This window comes from Anticarsia gemmatalis, chromosome 27 (genome assembly GCF_050436995.1).
Source record: "Anticarsia gemmatalis isolate Benzon Research Colony breed Stoneville strain chromosome 27, ilAntGemm2 primary, whole genome shotgun sequence".
Taxonomy (NCBI): Eukaryota; Metazoa; Arthropoda; class Insecta; order Lepidoptera; family Erebidae; genus Anticarsia; species Anticarsia gemmatalis.
Window position 1 is genome coordinate 3,402,732 of NC_134771.1, and position 27,746 is coordinate 3,430,477.

Genomic DNA, 27,746 nt, shown 5'->3' on the forward strand with positions numbered 1-27,746 from the left:
AAGTAACTAAAGTCCAGGCGAACGGAGCCACGAGCAAAAGCTAGTTGTCAATAAGAATTCTCTAGAACCTTTTGTTGTTATTTTTTTGTAAGTTCGAACAATGGCGATAAACTTTTGCATAAACGCGGGTGTAAGAGCCTTTCACTACATTTCCTTAATATGCAAGTTTTTATATCAATAACTTACTAATTTAGATAACTGTATACAAAATACTGTTACTAAACTAACAGGATACCGTTTAGAAACGATCATTTAATTTTATTATTCGTTTTTATTTTAAGATTGTCGAGATATTTTCGGAATTATTTTTACAATAGTTTCGAAAACTTTATGTTAAAAGTATTAAGACCTACTTTATAAGTCATTTGTTTCAAAGATCAAGTTATTAGTCTTAGAATAATAAGGATAAAATTTTAAATAGCAAATGTGTATTGTAAGATATTTATAAAACAAAACAATAATATGTAGGTAGATAACTTTTTGTTTGCGAGCGGGCCCCATCACCCGGAAGCATTCTCTATATAAATTATAATTACCCACATCTCAGTGGCTTGTATTTGATTTCAACTACAAACCGGTAAATTACGCGAACGATAAACTCAGTATTTACTTGTTACAAGTACATTTAGCCGAGCTACGTAGCTCACCAAGCTATCGTTATTCAACCCTGTGCAAGAGAAAGCGCGCTTAAAATACTGTCCTAGATTTATTAACTCACCTGAATTAGTTGTTGTTTTCACGTTTAAAAGTCCCAAAACACTCGACGAACAACAAAATAACTTATTTATACACACAAAACTTGTACTTGCAAAAGAAAACCGAGTTTTATGTAACTGTATAACTTCCTATTCCAACCGGTTCTAAAGTTTTGTTATTCTCGATTTGCAAAACTCACAGATGTTATTTATTAAACGTTATTGAATAATTGTATATTTTGTTTATTTATTCTTCAATATGAATAAACTTGGCGTGTGGAAACAAAATGGAGAAAGGTACGCAACATGTAGACGCGACGGCCCCCCGCTCTCGACTGACTTAAAGCAAGATAAGTGTTACCAGCGCGGAAAGAAGGTTTTGCTCTAAACCAACTTAAGTTTCCTTTAAAAAAATCCTAATGACACCTTATTTAGTCGACTTAAGAACTATTTTATCTTGTTTTTAAGTCAAACCATTGTTAAAACAAATGGTTTCGTAATATAATCGTGATAGAACGCGCACAAAGAGTATTTTATCGTTTTAAAAACGTATAAAAAATACATAATTGAATGACATTGTATGGAAGAAAAAATATAAAGATTTCACACGTACAGTCACTGTTTCGAAGTGTCGATAAGTTAATTGTTCATCAATTATTGACTATGTAATAAATACTTTACAATAGAATAATAACTTCGGTATTTAGTTGCCCCTCCCTCGTTTCGGAAGGCCCTTTCCCATTAATCGTGTTAGTTTGTAGTAGTAGCAATAACCGAATGGTCTAAAAGCATTCATCTTCTTCACAAATTACCGATCACTCTAAGACAACACACCTTCAACATTTCATTGTTTTCTATTATAATCATCACTTAAATAACTTGCATGCCTGATAGTTTTTAATACAGTTCTTGAAGAAATGCCTTGAGTAGGTACTCAAGACCTAACTTCTTTTTACGTTTAAAGATCTCCCGGAATAAAGATGTATCCTAGATAATAATTTAGGTTATATACTTTCTGTTTAACAAATTTCATTCAAATCCGTGCAGCAGTTTTTGCGTCAAAGAGTAACAAACACACATCTTTCCGTAGAAACTTTCGTATTTATATTAGGTCGGGGAAAAAGTGTTTTCGCATTATAGTATGTATGAACTTGTAATAAAATCTCTTTGGCTTCAAGAATCACAAATGAGTACATGGTTCATTATGTTTCTTTCAATGAGCTTGTGAGGTACCCAAATATCGACCTTTTTTATGTAAAGAAAAGATTTTATTACAAGTTCATACGTACTATAATGCGAAAAGACTTTTTCCCCGACCTAATATTATAAGTAGGATTATTTGTGTTCAAAACAAAATGACTCACTCGCAGAGCCCCTAGAAGTTACGCGAGATATGATAGTTGTTATTACTTAACAAGTTCTATTATATTTTTTTGTCGACAATTTGCTACAAGGAAAATACTATAATAATTGTAACTACTGATTTAGTTATTGTGTATGCTTAAATAGGTTTGATTAAACTAGTTACTAAGCTGCTATTATTATTCTATTTAAAAGGAGTTGTTCCGAGGATTTAATATACAACAAAAAAGATGTTTTAATGAACTTGTATGCATCGTATTTAATTAAAATATAATATTTTTTTCTAGCTCATCTTTTTAACACGGACACTCTCTATCAGAGTAATGTATTAGCAAACTCCTTTAGAAATAAGTAAACATTAGGCCTAATAGTAGCTATGAATAAAAAAAACTTAAAGTAACTCGCCATTCATTCAAGTAAATAATTCTGACTCCCGTTAGAATTTAGCTCAAGTACAAAAATAGTGATTTAAATACTAGTTGTATTTATACGACTCACAACTTACAGACATTTTAAAAGAAAAACCTTTTAGAGTTACAGTCAGTTATTCTAAATTAATTTTCAATTTTCTATTGTATCAAATATTAAAATATAATTCCACTACGTCCATTTGACGACCGTTTAAAACCTCAACCCAACTAAAACATTATACAAAGACGAAACACTAAAAAACTCCCTCAACAACGAAATTCTCCCACAAAAACGGCAACCACAAAAAGCTGGCAACACATAAGACAGGTGGTATTATGACCCACAGGTAGCCGGCGTCCCTGTTGCAACAACAGAAGCACAACGACGTAACTGACAGCAATACATACATAAATTACTTTATTGTAGCTTTGCTTCATTGTTTTATGTTCGAAGGTATTTAATAGTTAAATTGGAAGTGTGGCTGGCCTTTGGATAATTTCCTGGGCCTAATTTCGGCTTATTCATGTTTTAAAAATGCCTTGGGTTTTATTGGTGGTGCAAAAAGCTCTTTTATTGTAGTTAATTCGTTAGATAGATAATTCATACTCCATACCTAATATTATAAATGCGAAAGTAACTCTGTCTGTCTGTCTGTTACTCAATCACGCCTAAACTTCTCAACCAATTTGCATGAAATTTGGTATGGAGATATTTTGTATGATGACAGTAAATACTTGTGCAAAGTTTTGATAATAAAACTAGCTTTCGCCAGTTTGTGACTTAGGACACAATTTTATTCCCTAAACTTTCAACCCCTATCTTATCCCCTTGGGGGTAGAATTGATCAAAATCCGGAGCGGATGCCTATATCATAACATCTACCTGCATGCCAAATTTCAGCTCGATCCGTCCAGTGGTTTGGGCTGTGTGTTGATAGATCACTATGTCGGTCATTCAGTCACCTTTGAGCTATATGTCGCATCTTTACAAGAACAACGTGATATTTATTAAACAACAACTTTACAAGAGAGCAATTTTGAATATTTAAGCGTTGATCAATTCAAAAATATTGACAATTTAATTTTACTGTAATTAATGTGCTTTCTGAAAATAAGCAAAAAAATACACCTTAATTCAACTTATTAGTGATGGATATCGAATAATAAAAATAACATTTTTGAGATGTCACGTTGTTCTTGTAAAGAGGCGATGTATATATTCAGAATAAAGCTATAATATTATATAGTAACGAGTCTTAAGCACAATTGAAAATTAAAGGTTAGGATACCTTATATGTTTACCCGACGTTTCGATCGAATTACAACGACCGTGGCTGGGCTGACTAAGAATAATCCTATTTAATTAAAAACCAACAGTCGTTCTTACAAATAATATGTTAGTGTTAAGCAATACGCTTTATAATTGCAAATCAATTCTCTACGCGTCTACAATTACTTACGCATTGTAATTATAGAAGGTAATAATGCTAGTTTTCCTGTACATAGCACTTGTAATAAACCTTTTAAGTAAGGAAATATATATATATCTATATTTGATGCTATAAATCCCAAAATTTACAAATGCTTGTTCCACAATCACACCAAAACTACTTAACAGATTTTGATGAAATTCAGTGAGCAAATAGTTTATAACCGAGAACCGGCACCGCCATTTCACATCCCACGGAGACGCAAAATTTTCAATATCTACAACTACCCATCTGTTTATTTACCGCGGCTTGGTTGCTTGACCTACAGAGCGTTTACCTACCAGTAAGCACAAGCGTTGGTGACACTATTTTTTATTCGCTAAATTGCTAATGACTACATCCTGGTCAAACCCTTCCGGTGCCAAAATTCATAAATTGAGACATTTTCTCTCAACTTTTGGCAAAATTTAATCTAAATCGGTTGAACCGTCGCGGAATAATTAACACAGATTAAAAAAAAACTTTCGCTTTTATTATAAAACTAGCGACCGGCCGCAACTTCGTCCGCGCGGGCTTTTGTTTCTATATATAGGTTTTTCCTCCTCTTTACTCCTTCGAGGGCGAATTTACAAAAATCCTCTCTTAGTGCTCCTCTACACTTCCTAAGGAATCTTCATAGCAAATTTCAAGTTTCTACGCTCAGTAGTTTCGGCTGTGCGTTGTCCATCAGTCAGTCAGTAACGGAAGAGTTTTATATAGGTATATTACTAGGTGACCCGCGCAGTCCACGCTTTCTTGTTTTTATTTAATACCGCGCATTTTCAAATTTATTCACCTTTTACACCTTCTCTGGACTTCCACAAATAATTCAAGATCAAAATTAGCCAAATCGGTCCAGCCGTTCATGAGGTTTAGCGAGACTAACGAACAGCAATTAATTTTTATATATATAGATGTAAATTAATAATAATTATGTATTAATGAGTGACACGGATTAAAAGTAAAAACTTCGCATACGTAATATATTTATAAATACAGTTTTGTAGTTCCGCTCCTATATTTTAGACGTGGCTATTTCACGGACTTGTGATAATACGATTAAATTGTTAAAAAAGCAGCGAATTTTGGAAATACTTTTAATTGAAGTAGCTCAGTAACAATAATCCTCTTGATCGATTTATCGCTGATATTATATGATCGCTGACGTTGCTATGTGTATGGGTTACCATATTACCAAGTTCCTCCATGTTTTCGATCCACGCCAATTTTGGGTTACAGCTGTCATTTTCAAAGATCTTTGACTGTCGTTAACAGTAGTCAAAAGCTTGAAAGTCTGACAATCAGTCTTACCGAGGGGTATCGTGTTATAACCCAGGTAACTGGGTTGTGGAGGTCCGATAGGCGCTTGATGTGAAATACTGGTATTCAGCTGCATCTGGTGAGACTGGAAGCCGACTCCAACATAGATGGAAGACAGCCTAGACTGATTTAGTATCATTAAAAGAAACACACAGTCTACGTTAAGTAACTAGCACTTGTTGGATAAAGCAAATAAATAAAAGAGATTTCTACATATATCTCAAGTAATAATAATGTCCTCCTAGCCGATATCCGGTTACGGCGGTTAGTTTCCTTGAAACTGGCCATTTGTGAAGGACTTTGTTTATAGTGTCCAAGTGTGTGCATAATACACAGGTACTCTCCGAAGCACGAAAGTCTATGACCTCAACTTCCTGACTCCGGGCAATCTCTGAAAAATTCTTAACAGAAAATCTCGGAAAAGACTTTTTGGCCCGAACCTGCGACCTCTTGCTCGGTAACCGCATCGATACCGACCGCGCCACAGAGGCAGCCATAGAAATTTAACAAGAAAAGATACAAAACTACTATGCTTAGCTACACAAAAAGGACCCAGTAGGAGTCAACGCACTAGATAATGAAACATAAATATGTAACCACAGCTTATTATCATTGCGAGAGGCGATAAGATAAAATTAAGCCAGTACCAGCTTAAATTATAACGTGGCTTCGAGATTTACCAACTGGATGAACAAATATCCTGTGCGTTAGGCATTAGTCGGCCTAACCGAGCGGTACAATCAAATAATTTAAATTACTTTTTTGTTAATTAATTATTTACTTTACACACAACGTGGCAATGCTGCCAGCATTCTGGGAACGTTCCCGATTGACAGCGATGTGGAAGAGCATGTTTTTTTTTTCTATTTTAATACTTACTTGCTTTTTTATTTATTTTTTATCTATTTGTATATATAGTAAGTTTATTGTTGTTAATTTAAAATGTAATTGTAAATATTATCTTTTAAATATAATGTTAAAGTCCTTGAAAGGTAATAGGAGTAAATATTCTGTCTACCTGTTACCGTTTTAATTTTGAGCACAAAAATATGAAAAAAAAACAAGTTTGTTTTGAGTATTTCTTGGTATAGAAGACATGGAAATACATAAATTGAAAAATAATCGGGATGGGCAGACAGACAGACGGACGGACGTACAGACGGAGGAGCCTTAGTAATATGGTATTTTTTTTACCATTGGGGTACGAAACTCTTAAAATATGCCCGATATATGTCAATAATTTCGCCCAGGGTAAGACTTGTTATATACCCGACTCGTTACTAAGTAGACTACTAGAAACATTCCGGTATAAATTAGAAAATACTTATGATACTTTGTCGCATCCGAGAATCGAACCCGAAACCGCATAACCGTGCCTCATTAAAATCTGAACAAAGCTCTTAAAACTTATTTTAAATATAAACTTCTTTGTAATTCTTCTTTTTCTGTTTAACAAATGTCATTAAATTATTGTGTCAAAGATACTGAGAGAAACGGTATATTTATTTTGAAGATTTTCAATTTTATATAGTTATTTAGATAATTATGGCTCATTGGTAAGTTAAAAAACTGAAGAAGTTAGTTTTGTTATTAAATATTGCTAAGATAGTATGTATTACTCGTAACCGGTGGTCCTGTATGACAAGATGTATGGATGTGAATGAAGCAAGGGAAGTTTGTAGAATTGTAGCCAGTGGCGTTTTCTGGTTCTCTGCCTACCTCCAAAATAAGTTCCCCTGCTAATTCTCATCTATACTAATATTATAAAGCTGAAGTCTATCAATACAAATATTATAAAGCTGAAGAGTTTGTTTGTTTGTTTGAACGCGCTAATCTCAGGAACTACTGGTCCGATTTGAAAAATTCTTTCAGTGCTAGATAGTCTATTTATCGAGGAAGGTTATAGGCTATATATCATTACGCTACGACCAATAGGAGCAGAGTAGCAATATAAAATGTTACAAAAAGCGGGGAAAGTTTTGACCCATTCTCTCTTATAATCTTATGTAATCCAAAACTAGCTGACCCGCGCAACTTCACTTGCGCAGTTGCGCGGGTCAGCTAGTTTTGTATAAAACTCGTTAAAGATTCACAACAGCAAAATTTGACTTCCAAAATGACTCAAAGATTCTGTCGGAAGACTCAGAAGCAACCATATTTTGTCTTTTAAATCAGCAGACTCGCTTAAAATCTACTTTAGTAAACAAATTATTAATTTGCTTTCCCAGTTGCTCAGAATGCGAATTCACGACGAACTTCGAGAGCGCTCTCATGATGCACCGTCAGTTATACCACGAGAAGGATACCACTACTGCCTTCGAAACGGTAATATAAATACTTATTTATTTATTAAAATTGTAAGTAACTTTTCGAATGTTATAACTCGCCACCGTCCACGCTAGTGGCCGATAGTTCGAACCCAACACTACACATTAATAACTTTTCAGTTATGTGTGTGTAACAAATAAATATCACTTGCTCTAAGGGTGAAGGAAAACATCATGATGGGATCTTGCATGCCTTACATTTGTTTATTTCTTAAGGGCAAATGCAAAGTCCCCAATCTACTCTTGACAACGTAGTAGACTTAGGGCCTAACCTTTCCCTCAAATTGGGGAGGAGACCCTTGCCTAGCAGAAGGTCAGTAATGGGCTAAAAAATGTTTTAAAAAGTTACATATAAAATTAAAATGGCTGCTATTTTCCAGGAGAAGTCCAAACCAACGACTTTACCAACTACTCTGGATTCGTCGTACACCTCCACGTACTCAGTCACCCAATTGAAAGGAGGAAAGAGTAAGTGCCTTGCTTATTTTCACATAAGTAATGTAGATCTTTAATATAGAATTATAATCTCCCGTTTGGAAGGGGACCCTTGCCAGGCAATGGTACAGTAGCAAGTAAAAAAATAGATCTTTTCTTGAATGAGAAGGTTAACCGTCCTCGGGAATCCGGTATATCACTTGTTCCCACTTGTCCCCTCTACGCTGTGATCCCGGGGTTACAGCGAATTTTCATCATACCTTTATTCCCAGTTGTCACCCCGGGGGACAGTGTTCACACTTTCAACAGGAAATTTGAGCAACGGTGAGGATCCGGGTAATGTTTTAAAAATCTGGTAGGTACATAGGTAGGGGCTAGATTTCAAGCCCAATCCGCATCTTCACGACTCAGTAAAAATTGATCAGTAAAACAGTTTAAATCAGACCGCGAATATCAGCTAGGAGGTCATTATACATATTATTAATGGGTTTAATTATTTTCTTTATTGTTCAGTTCCAAGCCGCTCATCATCAGCGACGCGTCTATTCGACAAGTTGCGCGCACGGCTCAGTCGCAGCAAGATGCTTTTCTCTCACCCCGAGGAGACCACTGACAACACCTACCAGGATTCTAGTCCTTTTGTGAGTTTGTATTTCAAAATAATTCCATCTTGTAAATATTAGGTCGTTTATAAATAGTATGTATGAACTTGTAATAAAATCTTTCCCCTACACAAAAAGCTCGATATTTGGGTACCTCACGAGCTCACTGAAAGAAACCTAATGAACCGTGTACTCATTTGTGATTCTTGATGCCAAAGAGATTTTATTACAAGTTCAAACATACTATAATGCGAAAAGACTTTTTCCCCGACCTAATACATTAATCATGTTTGTTATACCCGAAGATGTAGGCAGAGGTGTATGAAATGCGTATGCGTTTCGTCATTTACAATGTTAGTTACATGTGATAGAGCACCTTACTATAATCCGGGCTCCGGACAGAATAATCTAATTTAAACTAAAATAGCACTGTGTATGACCCGAGAATTGAACTTTCAAGATCAGCTGTCTTTCATGCCAAAACAACAGAACGGATTTTGATAAAAATGGGTACATAGATAGTACATACCTGAATGAAATCCGCGATTTTTATTTCACGCCAGCTAGTCGTGAACAGAAGCGATGTATGTTATAGTTTCTATAGCTCATCTTCTTTGCCAGGAGACGTCTTTCGAAGTGTCAAGCGGCTGTACACCGAAAATGCCTGAAAGAGGAGAACTTTCTAGAATGAATGCTGTATCTCCTATGAAAGTAGGCAAGGAGACTTATATCTGTCATTTGTGTCCTTTTGAGGCGGATCGGTAAGTATACGTTTAATATTATGCTGCTAGTTGCATACTAATTGACTAGTTGTTAAAATCAGGCCTTTATTTGATAAATTAGTACCTACATAGAGTATTGTGATGATGAATGAGTGCGATTGTTACTTACTAATACTAGTAAAAATCTATGTAACGCAAAAACACCATTTGAAGACGCGTAACATAAAGAATTTACGTCAACTATGCCATAATTTCGTGTCAAACAGTTTGTGGGTACCTTCGAAACACAACATATTTAGGTTTTATGTATGTACGCTTATCACACATGTTTTGGCAAAAACACAAATGTCTGAAAATTATTTTGTTTGTCCGAAAAATAGCAACAAAATAATTGATGTTTTTGCCGTACAAACTGCTTTTGTTGGTCAATTTTTTTTTCAGCAGAAAACCAGCTGATCCTAGCTAAGTCGTGGTCTGCTTGAAGCAACTACTGTACACACAACTTTATTAACATACCTTCCTTTTCAGAATAACAGTTCTAGACAGGCATCTGCTTAGTTACCACAAGATAAGCCTGGAAGATCTATTAAAATTAGTCATGGCTAAAACAAAGGACGGCCTGACAGAATCTCCCCACGTGCCTACAATGTTCGGCCACAAACAACCCTACTATAAAGTCACTAAAGAAATAATGGAGCAAGGAGAATTCCTCATAGAGACAGTCTCTCCGAAAATCAAAATTTTGAAGCACTCGGCCACAAATACAGATATAAAATGGACCGACATGCCGAATTTGAACGACAACTGTCGAATGATTACTGAGGAATTGGAGAAATTCATGAAGAATCCTACAGAAAGGACTGATAAGGAGGACTTTTTGGAGAAAATGCAAACTTTAAACGAATGTATGTGTAGATTCGTGGACTCTTCGAATACGTTAAAGAAGACCCTCACCAAGGAGTTTGGGTCTCGGCATTCTGTACGTGTGAGTGCTGAACAGTCACTCTTTGATTTGAGCTTAGGAGAGTGAGTATGATACTGAGAACTTTTGCTTGTATGATACTTATGGCATTGGCGAATTTTTGACAAAATTGATCATTTCGACGGGTATTGAAGCCGTTTTCTAGAAGTGAAAATTCGCAGCGTTCAAAAAGTTTTAAAGATTTTTGCTACCAAAATCTTGCTTTATCGCCGATGCTTTAGAGTATTGTGTGTTAGAAAGTAAGACAGCTTGTCCCGTGTGGAGTTGTGCCAATATCCTACTAATATTATAAATGCGAGTTTGTGAGTATGTATGTTTGTTACTCTTTCACGGAAATACTACTGATACTGAATCGATTACGATGAAATTTGGTATGTAGACTATGTAGGTAGCTAAAAACCCAGAATAACACATAGGCTACTTTTTATCCTGGTGTTCCCGAGGGATCGGGATTTACACGGGAAGGGTTTCCAAGCGGACGAAGTCGCGGGCGGCATCTAGTAACTTATAAAAAAGCTTACAACCAGTAGAATATACATAATTGGCACAAGTCTACTATTTTCACTTTAGTAAACAGGCAGATCGAAACCTTTATTTTAAGACCACATTTTGGGACCTTTTATTACCACTAATCTAAGTCATTTTGCTAAAATCCCTATAAAAAAGCCCGATACATCCAATTTGTCTTTGTACCATAAATTAATATGGATGGTACAGATATCCATTGAATGATTGATTTTCGTGATAGAAGTGATCGTTTCAGAGTTGACCTCAGGCTACAAACAATCGGATTGCTTTGCAGTCTCCATCAACTGAACCTACGTAGATTTATCAATCAAGAATTCTTTGGTATAAAAAATACAAGAATTGCAGAAAAAAAATCTTTAGTTATCTTTTCCAAGGGTAAAATGTAGCCAAACTGTCTTATTTATTTGTCTTACGCAGTCGAGATACGCCCCGCGAATGGGAGAAAGCCCACAGCGAGAAAATGGAGAGGAACAGAAAAAAACGTGGCGATAATAATAGGTAAGAAACATTAAACATTGGGAATGCCATCCCCTTGATATCTTAGGAGAACTTTCCCCCTATTATATGAGACTAACATTGTCATTGGCGAAACGCGAGTGTTTTTCATACACCTCTGCCTACCCCTTCTGCCATGACCAGCGTGATCTATCAGCTCTTTCTATAAAAGAAACAGAATTATAAACGAATACTAGCTAACCTGGAACCGCTCGCGTAAAGCCTATGTTTATTAGGTCTTCAACTATCTCCATGCCAATTTTCATTAAAATCAGTTCTACGGTTTAGTTGCCAAAGTAAAACATACAGACTTTGGCATTTATAATATTAGTATACTTATTTTAGCTCCTATAATTTGGAATTGATTAATTCCTACCGATTGGTTTGTCATCGTCAGGAACCAAGCTGCCAGATTCATTTAAGCTGGTTGTTATGAAAACTAATGACATTGTTTGTTTCAGAGGCGATAAGAAATTAGTAGCGGAGAGCTATTACTTTTAATTCGGGAGCATTTTAGGATACTTTTAAAATAATTTATTAATAAACTCTTGATATTTTACATTTTGTTTTTTATTTGAAGCTCAGCGATAAGTTTTCAACATATCAAACGTGTAATATTGTTGAATTTAAGTACTTACGAAATAGATCTGAAAAAGGGGTTATTGTAGCTTACGACCAGTTTCTTTATACATTTCAAAAGTAACCCCTAAACCATTGACTTTGATTTGACATTTGTGTAGTAAAAGCAAATTTGCTTTTTCATAAAACGATCAGTAATTTTGTGGATATAATCCCTAAACTTACTTTTGATGAAGGAACTGGCCGTCAGGCTCCATCTTAGAAGTCACGTCTGCATCAATCCATAACTCAAGGTCCAAAACTTAAAAACTAATCTCAATAACCAGAGTAGCTCGACCGATCTTCTTTTCTCATATGGTTTTATCTTGCTGGTATTGTCACTTACAATACAGGTCTATAACTTTTTAAAAGAATAAAAAAGTGAGTGACTACCGATTTTAAATTCGCGACTTGTAGGTGCACAGACTGACAGCCCGTGACCGCGGTCGATGCAATTCTATCCAAACGTTGGGTAAACAAATAAAATATCATACCTTAAATTTTAAATCGATGCTTCATATCGATGCAAGCAATCGATGCATCATAATGTTGTTATGAGATTGTAAGTTTGGGAGCACAGGATAAACAGTAAATTGAATAAATTAGGAACCAAATAGAGACAATATAAATATTTATTGTAAACAACAAATAATAAAAAATACACATCTGTATAATAATAACTAAAACAAAAAATCAATGACAATAATTCTCGTCACAGTTGCCATGTTCACAATTATACTCGTCGTTCAAACTCCTACATTGCTCGCAAATTACCCCAGATTGCTGTTTCACTTTATTAGGATAATGGCAACACATAGTATAAACACATTTATCATCAACCTCATGGCAACACTCCCTCTTCATAGAAGAATCTCCACTAGACATGCAAGTCTGGCAACATTTACAACTGATACGCTCACTGCTTTCAACATTTACGTTTTTCATTTCCTGTCGAACTAAGTTTTTGACTACTGGCAACACTCTGGGACCGCTTCTAACTACAGGCCGGTTAGAATTCTCGATGTTTTTACCAGCTTTTCTGACAGTAGCAAACATTCTGTTCACTTCTTCAATTGCATCTTTCGATCGAGATTTCTCTTTTAAAGAATATTTTAACTCTTCCATTTTCATTTGTGGTATTGAAGACGATTTATGCTTGATTAAATCAATCGAATTCCTGTTTCTTATAAAATCAGGTTGACAGCTACTTAGGACTGTAAATTTACCATTTTCTTGCTTTTTATTATCACCTATAGAGTAGTGAAAGGTACTGACAGTCAGTCTTGGGTGAGGTTTTTTATTAAAGTCTTCGGTAGACACAGCAGCGTCTTTGAAAAGGCCTGATTTTAGTTTTTCCTTGTTCACATCAACTTTCTTATTCTGGAATACGGTCAGCACTTCGTTTAAAAGGTTTAACCCTTGCGATACATTCGTGTCTGATGTTTGTACGTTTTTAACATTCGATTTCAAATCATCTACCTTTGCTTTCTGTTTTGTATTTTGACATTGATCACAACTCTTCAAGCAAATAGGGCAAGGTTTATTAATCTTTTTATTGCATTCAGTATTTTTTTCATTATTCTTTGAATTTAAACAGATGGCGCAAACAAATTTGTTAGGTTTTATTGGTTTTTTAGTACATTTCTCTTCCATTTCGACAGTCCAGTCCGGTTTGTATGTGGTTATGTGGATCCAAATCTTTTTATTGGGGGAGGCGCTAGTTATCATATGAAATCCTGAAAGAAAAACAAGACAACGTAATATAATAAATAACCGTAGCTATTGAAACAAGTAACAAAAAGGCCTATTTGAGTCCTTATGTATTCGGGTAAGTAATGAGCACATAAAATACTAAGAGAGTCTTAGAGCCATTAAGCTTTTAAGATTCAGTGACGAATTACATTTTATTTAAACGTTATCAGTACGCTGATTGTTAGTGAAAAAATGAAGAAATTGTGGGCAGCTGTTAGGGGCTGAAGAAACTTAACTTTACAGTATTTAAAAGAGAGACTGATTTTGACGATGGCTGCACCTGTGTGACTATTCTGTCAAATGATCTAGCATCAAGATACTGTCTTCCGAAGCCGTCTGTAGCCATCTGCGAAAGTCCTACCTTCACAGACGTAGACAGAAATAAAGAACAAGGGGAAACAAAATTACGAGCAGGTGGTGCTACAAACTTACTCTGCTACTGATTCTAAAATTTGATTCTTTGCATAGTTTCCACCTCACAAACTTCTTACAAAATCACATTGGAAAAGTAAAGTATTTAAAATTGTATTCAACAATATTGGTATAACGTTAATTGACATTGACAGATGTTTGAATTTGACATAAGAATGAGTCAAGAAGAAAAAAAGAAGAAAATGCTTGAAGGTTCTTTTATCATACAGTATTATACCCCTCAAGGGCTTGGAAGGTTGTTGACATTTGTATATTAGAGACTTGTGTTTATTTATCGATTTATTTCATATGCGAAATTCTTTGACAGAATTTGAGTTATTGACTGTTGTTCTAGTCAAGGAGTGGCTTATAATATTAATTCGATTGGGATATTCAGACAAATTAAAGTGCTTACACAAGTGTGAAAAAAAATATTGTTCTTAGACATCTTTCATTCTATACAAGACTGGAGTCCTGCCTTTGTTCACAAAATCCAGAATATAATGTCACGAATTTTTGAGCTGAGACACTGGTTTACCTTATAGTCCTTATATACCCCAAAGTCACCAGAATTTCGGAGCACCTGCTATGAGTTTTTGGCTTAGTAAACATTGGCGACGGAGAGGAGCAATACTACCAGCGGACTGGAGCTGAATGTATAAACCTATCAAAGGCACGTCACAATCAGGCTGTCCTTACGTCTCATGAGATGATTGAAGCAACGTTCTTCAAAAAACGTCTACATGACATTTGTACGTGAAATTTTGGAGTTTCTGCCTATACTAAGATAGTTATTTTACTATAACACTATGGGATACTCACTCATTTTTACTTAAAAGAAGAGAAATCAAAGAATTTTTGGCTAGTTCTGTAGGCAGCACAAATAATGTAAAACTTCTTTGTCGGTCCCGTGGATGCCAGAATTTCTGTCATTACGTACCTTTGACAATAAAATGCCACTTTTTGAATAAAATTCTTGGTAAAAATATTATAATATTTTGAATAAACAAGAAATAAAAACAATTTTACTGTTTACAAAGGATTTGAGTGGTGAGATATGTTGTTTTACTAATATTAGACACTATTTTTGAAAATCGTAGGTCAGAGTAAATTCAATAGCTTCACTAAAAGTTATTTTCTAGATTTTCTTTTATAGGATTCACCCCCAAATAGACCAAGATGCTTCACAAAATTTTCAAAGAACATCATGAAAAGTGGCGAATACAATAAAAACCATTAAATCACCAATCACTCTTTTCTCCCCCATCATTCAAAAACAGTAACAGCAAACAAATTACTTGCAGATCTAAAATCGTGCCAACATAGTTAGCCCGCAAAATTTCCAGCAAAAACAACTCCATAAACAAATAATGATAAATAAGAAGAAATGAAAGAAAGTAAAGCTGTTTACGTGACCAAGCGAAATATAACTGAGGATCTTTCAAGAGACTACCATTTGTACACTAATCAAATCATAAGAGATTTGGCACACCCGCCTTTGAGATACGAGAAAACTCACGAGGTGGGTTGTCAATATGATTTCAAGCGTGACAATGTCATTTGTACGTGTAAGAATATTTCTGGCTTGAGAAGAAGGCAGGAAGTGAGATATTTCGGTTCGCCGAAACAGGTGTACGCTTATCACGAGCGTTCTAGGAGTTTCACTGATATTGGTACAGGAACTGTGAAGGCTTTGCAGCGGAGGAAGGTTAGAAGAATTTATCTGCCGGAGACCGACGACAGAGGCTGCGGCAGTTGGGACCTTTCGTCGTATCTTATTCGTAAGTTGATGATTCAGTTACTAAGTATTTAGTTTGTATTTATAATATGTTCGTCTTTAAATACTTTTATGTTTTGCGTAGTCAAATAGAATTAATTACTTCAGTTTTCATGTTTAAGTATAAATAAAATACAAGAATACTTGGAACTCACATTTTTTCTACACCGGGATGGGTTTCCCGCTGTTTAAAAAAAAATGTTAAGCCTTCATTTGCTAAGCGAATCAGGGCTTTTAAAAACCTTTATACTTTTGAAAGCTCTCAGGCATGCAAGGAATCCTCACTATGTTTTCGTTTTTTTTTTGCTCATGAAATGAGTTAATTCATTAATTCATAGTTTCAATTCATATTAATAAGACAAGTCCTGACCATAGCATTACATAGGTAAAAAGCGAATGCGTAAATATGCGTAAGGTAGCGATCTTGATTTTGTTACTTTTGGCCTGCACACCGTCTTATCTTATATAGTCTAACAAAATCCTTTTCATGTTTAAAGGTAAGCCCAAACAACAACCCTCACCGCCACGGAATAAAGGATATTACGAGAACAAAGTAACTTCATCTAAGTGCGTAGGCGGGTTCCTAGAAATACCTCCCGGTAAAGTATTGAGTGAAAAACTATCGCCCATTGTTAACACTGTATCAGGATCAACCAGCCCTAAAGAATCACCTTTAAATAGAAATATAGAGATAAATACTATAAATAAATCTGTAATACACACGACGACGCAAGTAGATCAAATTATTCACAAGGATATCGAAATTAAAACGATATCACACGTTCAAGAAACAAAATCAATTCAACAGCCGGCTAAGAACCAACCAAACGAAGTAAAAACAAAAGTTTCTAAGAAAGCAACATCACAGATAAAGAAAACTATAGAGAACAAAGGCCCAAGGTCCAAGGAACTTGAGACTTTCTCGTCAGACTCCCTGGTACAGCACGTGTACGATCTCGAGAACCCCAGTGATGAGAAGCCAAGCATGAGCTTTAACAACCAAGACCCTATGGAAAATAAGCTTGAACGAGAATATAGAAAGATGTTTACAAGTAAAAAAGATAATAAGAAAAGCGCTGAAAAGTGTTTGCCGGAGTACAAAAGCGCTTCAGTGTTGAGACGAAGATTTGAAGCTCTCAGACGCGGTCTAGCTAAGAAGGAAGAGTCCAAGAAGAGTACGGCCGCGGCTACTAACGTTTCAAGTCAAGTCAGCGTGTGTGCTACAAGTCACAGAGATGTCTCTATCAATTCTGACCCTCCTTCTTTAGAAGCTAGATCTTTTTCACAAACGATTGGTATGGAACAAGATAAAATAACAGTTTACAACCCGCAGTCTGCTTACAAAAGATCTGTAACCGGCAGACGCGAAAGAGAAAGAGATAGCATGTATTATTTAAAAACTGATGAAGAGGACAGCGAAACCCAGGGTGTAAAAGGTATGTTCAAGTTATGGGGCAAAAAATTCAATTTAGAAGATGACGGTTACGCACAAAGCACCCCGCCGGGATATTCCTACGATGTACCAAAGAAATATAGGAAAGAAAGTTCCGTTAAGAACTCAACAAAATCGACAGACGAGAAAGACAAAAAGAAGTTCTTTTTCTTCAAAAAGAAGAATAACAAGGAGAAAGAGAAAGAACAAAACAAACCTTATAAACAAAAGAAAGGTATTACTACTGGTCGATGTGAAATTAAAGAAGGTTTAATGATCAAAATTGGTAATGCAGAACAAATGTATCAGACTGAAAGTTCAGAAAGACCGCAGAAATTAACGTCTAAGATGTGCGTTGATGCGGCCAGGATGTCGTGGCTGCAACAGTTTTTATCGCACTCAATTGAGTCACGTAACAGCGTAAATGTTAGATGGAACAACAAACGTTACACCACAAGCAGCAGTACAGTATTCGAATTGATGGACAATGTGTACGAAGACGTAGTGTTTCGTTCTAAGAGCGAGGTCACTGTACCTTCATCAACTAACTACAAAGCTCAATCACGCCGGCAACGGGTCAATTTTGTACAACAAAACATTGAAGCCTGGATGGTACCTACCACCATAACTGATCATCCAAATCTACTCCCAAGAATCGTCCAACGTGAGTCACAGAAACCAAAAAACAATAATATGGAAGTGAGAATTTCTGATCAGAAATGGTTTATAGATAAATCGAAAGCGTTTTCACATAAAATAGAAGTAGTGTTACATTCGAAGAACTTTTTGAATCGTGACAGGAAAGACAGTTCGGAGTATTTAAGAATAGATATTCCGAAAGGGTTTTTTGTTGATTCAAGTGATACGAGTGACGATAATAATATTCTTGCTAGACAAACTCAGTCTAGTGATGAAGAAGTATATAAAATTATTGAATATGAGACGGAAAGTGATTTGAAGAGAGAGATGAATATGTTAGACACTGGAGATTATGCCCATGATATAGAAGTGACTGTCAGTGTGAAAAGTAGTAGGGAAAAGGCAAGAGTTATGGAGACGATGATTAAAACTCCGCCGATGCATCGTGATGTGCTCATTCAAGGCAGTAATGTGTGTATTCCGAAGAGATGCGATGTTATCGGCGTAGGCATTATTACTCAAAGAGAAATGCGACTGAAGGAGATGCAGAAACCTATGTAAGTTACACTTTTCTTTTTTTGATAAGTATAATTTTTGATTTTAAATACGTTTTTTTAACACACTTAAAGTCAGTATAGTCGTAGTTCATAGTAGCACGTAAAAAGTCGGTCCCAGTTGTTGTTAATTAAGATAACAGTCGTTAAGTCACGTCAAAAACCTTCGGGCGGCTTGAACAACTTTGACACTAGGTTGACCTCTAACCATACGATAAGAAGGAGAACAATTATCCTCGGTTTCTGAGTACATTTAACGGTAGTTTATCTATTCAATAGCGTTTTTTGTATATGAGTTTTAACGCTATTGAATAGATATGCTACCGCTAAGTGTACTCAGAAACCCGGGGTTAGTGCCGTTGTTTTACCCAGTAATATGATATTGTTATATAAATTAACTTTCACAGATTAAAGATTCAAGATGACTATTCTGATGAGGAGTCCGATCGCGAATTGCGACCTCATCTGAAGAACTGCGAACTCGCTGAGAGTTACTTACAAGATTACTACCGCCACTGGACACCTTTAGGTATAGACTTGTTCTCCTGGTGCGTCAGCGATTCCCAGGTTCGATGCTCGTCCGAAACGTCAAGGACAAGCTTCAATCAAGGCGACATGACTAAATCTTGTCCCAACATTTTCGACGATTTCCACGCGTTAGTATCATCTTGTGATACAGCAGATACTTACCTCGAAAAGACCTCAGCTCCCAACAGCGAGACCAAAAGAAACTCATATTGGCACCAAAAAACGAAACTAAAGGAAATAGAAAACGATAAAAGGATCTTACCAAAAGATTCCATCGAAGTTTTTAAGAGAAGAAAGATTTATGCAGCTAGTATGAGGTCACAGTGGAAATGTGATACCAGTACTGAAGGTCCTACATGCTCCATGCCCAGTACTGAGTGCAAAGGTGCCCAAGATTCGTTGTCCCAAGACCCTTATAACTCTTCAATTGGCTCTCCTAAAGACTTATCCAAGTTAAAGTCCAGTGAGCTGAAGAAAAGAAGTCATTTCGAGGAGAAGCATATTTCTTTGCCCGACGTTGAAGATAGAAGCGTGGCGTGGTTGCTAGAAGGACAGAGTTCCATCTATCAAGAGACTAAAGACCTCATCACACGCTCAGCTCTCGAAGTCTCACCGCGGAGTTGGGATGAATCGCTTTCAAAAAGATCGCTATACGTGACACAGTCTAGTGCATCAGGGCCGGTGATTTCGGCTCATTTCTGTAGGAAGTCATCGAAGCCTAAGTGTTTGACGCCGCCGCCTCTGCCCTGCAACTCACCGCCCCCGTTCTGCAGGACCACGTCGTATCCTACTTGCAAGTCGCCACCTGCGTGTCCATACCGGCTGTGCAGGCTACCGCCGCCTTGCAGGACTCCACCACCGCCATCTCCGTGCAATGTGCCATTCCCGTCACCACGACGACAGTGTCCATATCGCGCTTGCAGGCCACCACCGATCCCTTGCCCCTCACCGCCACCTCCCCCGGCTCCATGTTGTAGGGCGCGAATGTCACCCTCCTGCGAATCGCTTCCACCATGCCAAATGCCTCCTTGCCAAATACCTCCATGCCAAATGCCCCCATGCCAAATGCCGCCAATCTGCAGATCGCCTTCACCATGCAAAAAGTCTTCACCTTGCGGAAAGCCATGCAAAACGCCATCATGCAACAACACGCCACCTTGCAAAACACCTAAATGCAAGACACCAAAATGCAAGACGCCTAAAGGCAAGAAAGCTAAAAACAAAAAATCTAAAAAAGAAAAGAAATCTAAATGCAAAACTCCGCCTTGCAAAACTCCGCCATGCAAGACCCCGCCATGCAAGACCCCGCCGTGCAAAATCCCACCTTGCAAGACACCGCCCTGCAAGACACCACCATGCAGATCTCCGCCATGTAGATCACCCCCGCCATGCAGAGGAACTCCCCCATGCAGGACGCCTCCACCATGTAGACGTTCCCCTCCCTGCAGGACACCTCCGCCGTGTAGAAGACCTCCCCCTTGCAGAACACCACCACCGTGCCGAGGATCGCCGCCTTGCAGGACTCCTCCGCCATGCAGAAGGCCGCCTCCCTGCAGGACACCACCGCCCTGCAGAGGGTCGCCTCCTTGTAGAACACCTCCGCCATGCAGACGGCCTCCCCCCTGCAGGACACCACCACCATGTAGAGGATCCCCGCCATGCAGGACTCCTCCCCCATGCCCAAGAACACCGTCATGCAGAACTCCCCCGCCGTGTAGAAGGACGCCTTCATGCAGGACACCTCCGCCCTGCAGGAGGCCGCCTCCTTGCAGGACTCCTCCTCCGTGTCGGATACCTCCGCCATGCAGGTCACCTCCACGTTGCAGGACACCCCCGCCTTGCAGGTCACCTCCGAGGTGTAGGACTCCCCCTCCTTGCAGATCCCCTCCACGTTGTAGGACACCTCCATGTAGGTCCCCTCCGCGTTGTAGAACACCCCCCCAATGCAGGTCACCTCCCCGATGCAAGACACCCCCTCCATGCCGATCACCTCCGCGATGCAAAACACCCCCTCCATGTAGGTCACCTCCGCGCTGCAAAACACCGCCGCCGTGTAGGTCACCTCCACGTTGCAAGTCACCTCCACCTTGCAAGTCACCCCCACCCTGTAAATCACCCCCACCATGCAAGTCACCCCCACCTTGCAGGTCACCCCCTCCATGCAAGTCACCCCCACCCTGCAAGTCACCTCCACCCTGTAGGTCACCTCCACCTTGCAAGTCACCCCCACCATGCAGATCTCCCCCGCCTTGCAGGTCACCACCACCCTGCAGGTCACCACCACCCTGCAGGTCACCTTCGCCCTGCAGGACACCTCCATGCAGGACTCCTCCATGCAGGACTCCTCCATGCAGAACTCCTCCATGCAAGACATCACCATGTAGAATACCGCCTTGTAGGTCGCGTACCCCATGTCGGACTCCACCGCAACGAGTTTGTAGAACGACATCACCGGCCGAGTGCCGGAAACTACGCTCTCATTCGTGTAAAAAGCACGGTAGAAGATCCCATCACAAAAAACATAGGCGTTCAAGGACACCGTCACCTCATCCGAGTAGATCGTCGCATAGACGCAAAACGCCGCCGTATGCAGTATACGTTAAGTCCAGGCTTTCTACTGACAGTCGCGCGACAAAAGCTAGTGAAGATGAACGTAGCGATGACCCTTATGAAGACGGAGATGACGAAGCGACGGCTCGGGCCTATGAAACAAATGCGGGCGACGATGAAGCCGTGTTAGTCGATGGAGATGAGTCGGGACCTGATGACGCTGGTCAAAAATCTGGATGCGATGAACCTCCACCCGCACCTAAGGAGTCACCAACTAAAGTGTGTGCAAAACCTTCGCCCCCGAAAATCAAAAAATCTCCCCCTAAAGTGTGCGAGTCACCTAAGAAACCATCGCCTATTGTATGCGTGCAACCATCGCCGCCTGTTTGCAAGAAAGACTCGTGTGATCAATTGCCTGAACGTATCCCTCTGCCAATACCGGACCCTCCTAAGTGGGTACCTGTGACGTGTCCTCCGTCACCGCTGCGGTCATGTTCGCCTCGACCCGCAGCCATCACGCCTCCGTGCAAACAGCCCCCGTATATGTCTCCACCATGTAGGTTCAAAAGACCATGTCCGAACAGAATCCCGTCTAGAATCTGCAGGCCTAATCCACCAGGAGTGTTTAGAATACCGCCACTCTCTTTATGTCGGCCGCCGTCACCTTGCAGATTACCACCCAGGAAGCCGCCTTCCCCTTGTAAGACGCCTCCTCCCAAGTCCCCACCTGTTTGTAAGTCACCACCGCGCAAGTCACCTCCTCAGAAGTCACCTCCCCGTAAATCGCCACCTGTTTGTAAGTCGCCACCGCGCAGAAGGTCGCCACCCCGCTGTAAGACACCACCACCGACGCGCTGCAAATCACCTCCGCGAAGGTCACCGCCCCGTTGCAGATCGCCACCCCGTTGCAAGTCTCCACCCCCTTGCAGGTCACCTCCTCGTTGCAAGACTCCCCCATGCAAGACTCCTCCATGCAGGACTCCTCCTTGCAGATCACCACCGCGTTGCAAAACCCCACCCTGTAGATCACCGCCTCGTTGCAGGTCGCCACCCCGTTGCAAGACTCCGCCTTGTAAAACCCCGCCTTGTAAAACTCCACCTTGCAGGACTCCGCCATGCAAGACTCCGCCATGCAAGACCCCACCCTGCAAGACACCGCCTTGCAGGTCGCCTCCCCGTTGCAAGACTCCCCCTTGCAGATCCCCGCCTCGCTGCAGGTCACCACCACGTTGCAAGACTCCACCTTGCAGGTCTCCTCCCCGATGCCGTTCTCCACCACGTTGTAAGACGCCACCATGCAAAATTCCACCTTGTAAAACACCGCCTTGTCGGTCACCACCTCGTTGCAGATCTCCTCCCCGTTGCAAGACTCCTCCACCCCCTTGCCGGTCACCACCACGTTGTAGGTCTCCGCCCCGCTGTAAGACACCTCCGCCTCCTTGTCGATCACCACCTCGATGCAAGACGCCACCCCCATGCCGATCTCCACCCCGTTGTAGATCTCCACCGCGCTGTAAAACTCCTCCCCCTCCTTGCAGGTCGCCACCCCGTTGTAGATCTCCACCTCGCTGCAAGACCCCTCCGCCCCCTTGCAGGTCACCACCTCGCTGTAAAACTCCCCCTTGTAGATCACCGCCCCGTTGTAAAACTCCCCCTTGCAGGTCACCTCCCCGTTGTAAAACTCCTCCTTGCAAATCACCACCTCGGTGCAAAACACCACCATGCCGGTCGCCGCCACGTTGCAAGACTCCCCCTTGTCGTTCACCGCCTCGGTGTAGGACTCCGACTTGTAAGACTCCACCACCACGATGTAAGACTCCCCCACCCCGCTGTAGGACGCCACCGTGTAGGTCACCGCCCCGCTGTAGAGCGCCTCCTCCGTGCCAGTCACCCCCGCGCTGTAGGCCACTGTCATGTACGTCACCACCACCTCGAGCATGCAGGCCTATCAAACATCGTACTTGCCATAGACCCCCACCGCCACCACCCCCTTGCTGGTCGCCACCTCCCTGCAGGTCGTCACCTCCTTGCTCACCGCCCCCTTGTCAGACTCCATCACCCCGTGCTTGTAGACCCATAAAGCACCGTACGTGTCACCGACCCCCACCACCGCCACCTCCTTGCTGGTCTCCGCCGCCATGTAGATCTCAACCGCCTTGCTCACCACCTCCTTGTTCACCACCCCCTTGTAGGACTCCATCACCTCGCGCATGTAGACCCATCAAGCATCGTACTTGTCATAGACCACCGCCGCCACCACCCCCTTGTTGGTCACCATGCTCTCCACCCCCCTGCTCCCCTCCTCCGTGTAAGACTCCACCAGCCCGCGCATGTAGACCTATTAAACATCGAACTTGTCATAAGCCCCCACCACCGCCACCTCCTTGCCGGTCACCATGTAGGTCGCCTCCCCCTTGCAGATCACCGCCCCCCTGCTCCCCACCTCCTTGTAAGACTCCTCCTTGTAGATCCCCACCTCCTTGCAAGTCACCACCCCCTTGCAAGTCACCTCCTCGTTGCCCATCACAACCCCAATGTAGGGCACCACCTCCCTGCCCACCAAAAATAGCTTGTAGACCGATAAAACATCGCACTTGTGATGTGATTCTTCCACCAGAGACTTGCCCGTCACCACCGCCCTGTCCTTCACCACCCCCTTGCAGATCTCCACCGCCATGTAAAACACCACCGCCCTGCAAGCCACCACCTTGCAGACCACCCCCGTGTAAGACGCCTCCCTGCAGGACTCCGCCCTGTAGATCACCTCCCTGCAGAACTCCGCCCTGCAAGTCACCCCCGCAAAGTGGTTGCAGACCGATAAAACGACGCACGTGTGATGTGCTACTTCCACCACCTTGTCCATCGCCACCGCCTTGCCCATCACCGCCTCCTTGTCCTTCCCCACCCCCGTGCCCTTCACCACCGCCCTGCAGGTCGCCATCCCCCTGTAGATCACCTCCTCCCTGCAGAACGCCACCGTGCAGATCACCCTGTAGGTCTCCACCGCCATGTAGATCTCCGTGTAGATCCCCACCACCTTGCAAGTCTCCATGCAGGTCACGATCGCGTTGTAAAACACCCCCTTCACGTTGTAAGACGCCCCCATCGCGTTGCAAAACACCCCCGTCGCGTTGCAAGACGCCACCGTCCCGAGGTAGCAAATCAAGAAAACGTCGCAGTCATCGCCCGCCTATTGAAAGTTATGGAATAGCTACACCAACACCCAGAACCCCTACATCTCCATTTAGAACCCCATCGTCTCACACACCAGTCAACTATCATACTTACGAGTCACAATCATCACATTCATCTCAAAGTGAGGATTGTGAAAAGCCACCCCCGCCGCCGCCTCCGCCGCCGGACCCTTGTCGAAAACGACCGTCGCGTACTCATATGAAGAGAAGAAGGCGCAGATCGCCGTCACGTTGTAGATCACCACCCCGTTGCAAGACTCCCCCCCGTTGCAAGACACCACCCCCTTGCAGGTCGCCGCCGCCATGCAGGACGCCTCCTCCGTGCCGGTCGCCTCCTTGCAAATCTCCACCTGTTTGTAGAAAACCGAGGCGTACTTGCGACCCACCAGTTTATGGGCCGCCTCCACCGCCAGTTATGATGCCGTCACCCCGTACCTGCAGGCCAATAAAGCGACGTGCAACTTGCGATCCACCGCCTGTAGAATATATTCCACCCTGCAGGACGCCACCTCCCTGTAGATCACCACCGCCGTGCAGAACACCATCGCCGCGCTCTTGCAGGATAAAATATCGTCCTTGCGAAAGCCCACATTACGAATTCGTGCCAGCAACACGCTCTGTTTGTAAATCACCACGGCGTCGGCGAAGGCACCACCGCCGTTCTAGATCACCTTCACCAGGGGGTCGTAGATCACAATCACCCCCTGTGTGCTGGCCTGTCCCAGTCAGTGTCTGCAGAACACCTCTAACCAGATCCCGTGATCTGCCGCCACCCGAAATTGATGAGGCAACGACAGATCAGGACAATGACTATGAACGAGAGCAAGATCGCGATTATAACGACGCCCGAGTGTATGACCGTGATTATGATGATGCCAATGTTTACGACCGTGATTACGAAGACGCTCATGTGTACGACCGCGGCCATGATCGTGGTTATGATCGTGATTATGATCGTGATTATGATCGAGACTATGATCGTAGCCGGGACCAGGAACGTGATTATGACCGTACTCGTGATCAAGATAGAGAATATGATCGTAGTCGTGATCAGGATCGGGAATATGATCGTAGTCATGATCAGGATCGTGATTATGACCAGGTACCTGATCAGAATATAGAACAACACAGTAGCAGTCCGCCACCACTGACAGATTACGAGCGTTCGCCGCCTCCCGCGAGCAGAGCGCCGACTCGACGTTATATAATAAATACTCCAACACATGTTATGTCACAAGGCGTCACTCAGCCTGACACAGACGCTTCATGTCCAGTCATATTCTTACCTGTTCCAATACGCTTGCCTGTACCTCTTCCGTGTTCTTCACCGGAGTATCGCTATTCACCACCATCATGCCCGCGACTACCCTCTACATGTTGCCACGACCCACCATGTTACGACATAGCTCTTATCACTAAACATTCACCATCATGTCCACAACCGGCTGTCATTCCCGATCACGCGCCGAAAAAGAAGTCTGTATTCAGAAATATATTTTCCAAAAAGAAATATGTTTCTCAACCTACAAGTAATCAGGTAACTTGTTCATCGCCGGTTAGTAATCCTGACCATACGTCTAATTCTTACATGGTGACGTCTGCGTACTCTTGCAGTTCTGTGGCTGAACCTCAGGTGCCTTACCAATACTCTCCCATTCACCCTTGCCCACCTAATTACTGTTGTCCTGAAGAAAAGCCTCCAAAACCGAAGTTCTGCGATAGACCACCTTGTAATAAACTACGGAATACTTTCTCTAAAGCTAAGCACGCAAGCACGGGCGGTACCGGTCCTTCAGACTATGTACCAGTGACTGTAACATCTCCTTTATCATCTGCTGAAGACATGAAATGTACATCTGGTTGTATGACAGAATCTAACATGAAGAAGCCGAAGAGATGTAAGAAAAGTTGTCCGGCTATTGCCAAAGGCCTGATTCCAATCCCTGCGTGTTTACGTAAATTTTTATCTTCCACTCCCGATTCGCCACCAGTGTTAACTAAGTCATGTCCATCTCCCACGGAGTGTAAAGGTATTCCGATTAAATGTCCGCACGTGCCGCCGGCTGGGTCTACGCCAAGTACCCCAGGGTTACCTCCATGCGGGCGGAAATGTCAGGTAACTTCATCCGCTCCGGCAGAGTCAGTACCTGTTCAGACATCGCATCCTCCACCTCAATGTCTCCCCGATCCCTGTTTACCAGATCCTTGTCTGCCTGATCCATGTGTAGATCAAGATAACTCTCATGTCATTGCAAGGGCATCATCAAAGAGACGATCAAAATCGCATCTCAAAATATCTACGTCATGCGCCGGCGCAACGATACTAAGTGTGCCCGATTCGACTGAACCTGTAATGACATCTCAAGATGATCAGTGTTCACCGTATTGTACGAAAATACCTTGTGAACCGATCCAAAGTCAAGTTCCTCCTCCTAGGCCAGCGCAAGACTCGGCGAAAGATGCAGGTTCGATTCCAGACTGTCCACCTCCAGTGTCAACTCGTGCTCCTATAGCAAAATGTATTGCTGACTGTGCAATGAGCCCACAGGATGACGATTCACCGCCGCCCCCTAAAGGAGCAGGAGCTCGCGCTACGCCAACTGGTCGTGGAGCACCACCTCCTGGGGCTAAAGCTCCTCACGCCGCAGCGATACCTTGCCCCCCCACATCACGTCCCGTCGCTGCGAAACCTCCCTCCCCTCCCGGCCCAGTACCTTGCCCCCCTAAGCCACCTCCCACCAGTGCAGTACCCTGTCCCCCCAAGCCACCTCCTGCCAGTGCCGTTCCTTGTCCCCCTCAGACACCTCCCCCCAGTGCAGTACCATGTCCCCCCAAACCAACTCCCGCCAGTGCAATACCATGCCCCCCTGTGCAACCTCCCGTCAGTGCAGTTCCTTGCCCCCCCACACAACCGCCTGCCAATACAGTACCTTGCCCTCCTATG

The 27,746-nt window shown here is 41.8% G+C and overlaps 3 protein-coding genes and 1 long non-coding RNA gene across 4 annotated transcripts in view; 2 read left to right on the forward strand and 2 right to left on the reverse strand.

The window, feature by feature from the left end:
- ced-6 (PTB domain-containing adapter protein ced-6) overlaps nucleotides 1-1,027 on the reverse strand; it is an 83,496-nt gene extending 82,469 nt beyond the window's left edge. The window contains exon 1 of the mRNA XM_076132164.1: nucleotides 719-1,027. The gene's annotated coding sequence lies outside the window, so the exon portion shown is untranslated. The remainder of the gene's footprint in view (nucleotides 1-718) is intronic.
- LOC142984501 (uncharacterized) overlaps nucleotides 1-27,746 on the forward strand; it is a 54,316-nt gene that overhangs the window by 12,923 nt on the left and 13,647 nt on the right. The gene's annotated exons all lie outside the window — the stretch shown is intronic.
- Nucleotides 6,802-11,848, forward strand: LOC142984350 (uncharacterized). The gene is made up of 8 exons (XM_076131904.1): nucleotides 6,802-6,812; nucleotides 7,485-7,581; nucleotides 7,964-8,051; nucleotides 8,532-8,659; nucleotides 9,242-9,381; nucleotides 9,871-10,368; nucleotides 11,270-11,350; nucleotides 11,809-11,848. The coding sequence occupies exons 1-8, from the start codon at nucleotides 6,802-6,804 to the stop codon at nucleotides 11,846-11,848; spliced, it is 1,083 nt and encodes a 360-aa protein (XP_075988019.1).
- Nucleotides 12,659-15,917, reverse strand: LOC142984351 (uncharacterized). The gene is made up of 2 exons (XM_076131905.1): nucleotides 14,951-15,917; nucleotides 12,659-13,701 (listed from the first exon to the last, which is right to left on the reverse strand). Exons 1-2 carry the CDS (start codon nucleotides 14,952-14,954, stop codon nucleotides 12,659-12,661), a joined length of 1,047 nt encoding a protein of 348 aa, XP_075988020.1. The 5' UTR covers nucleotides 14,955-15,917.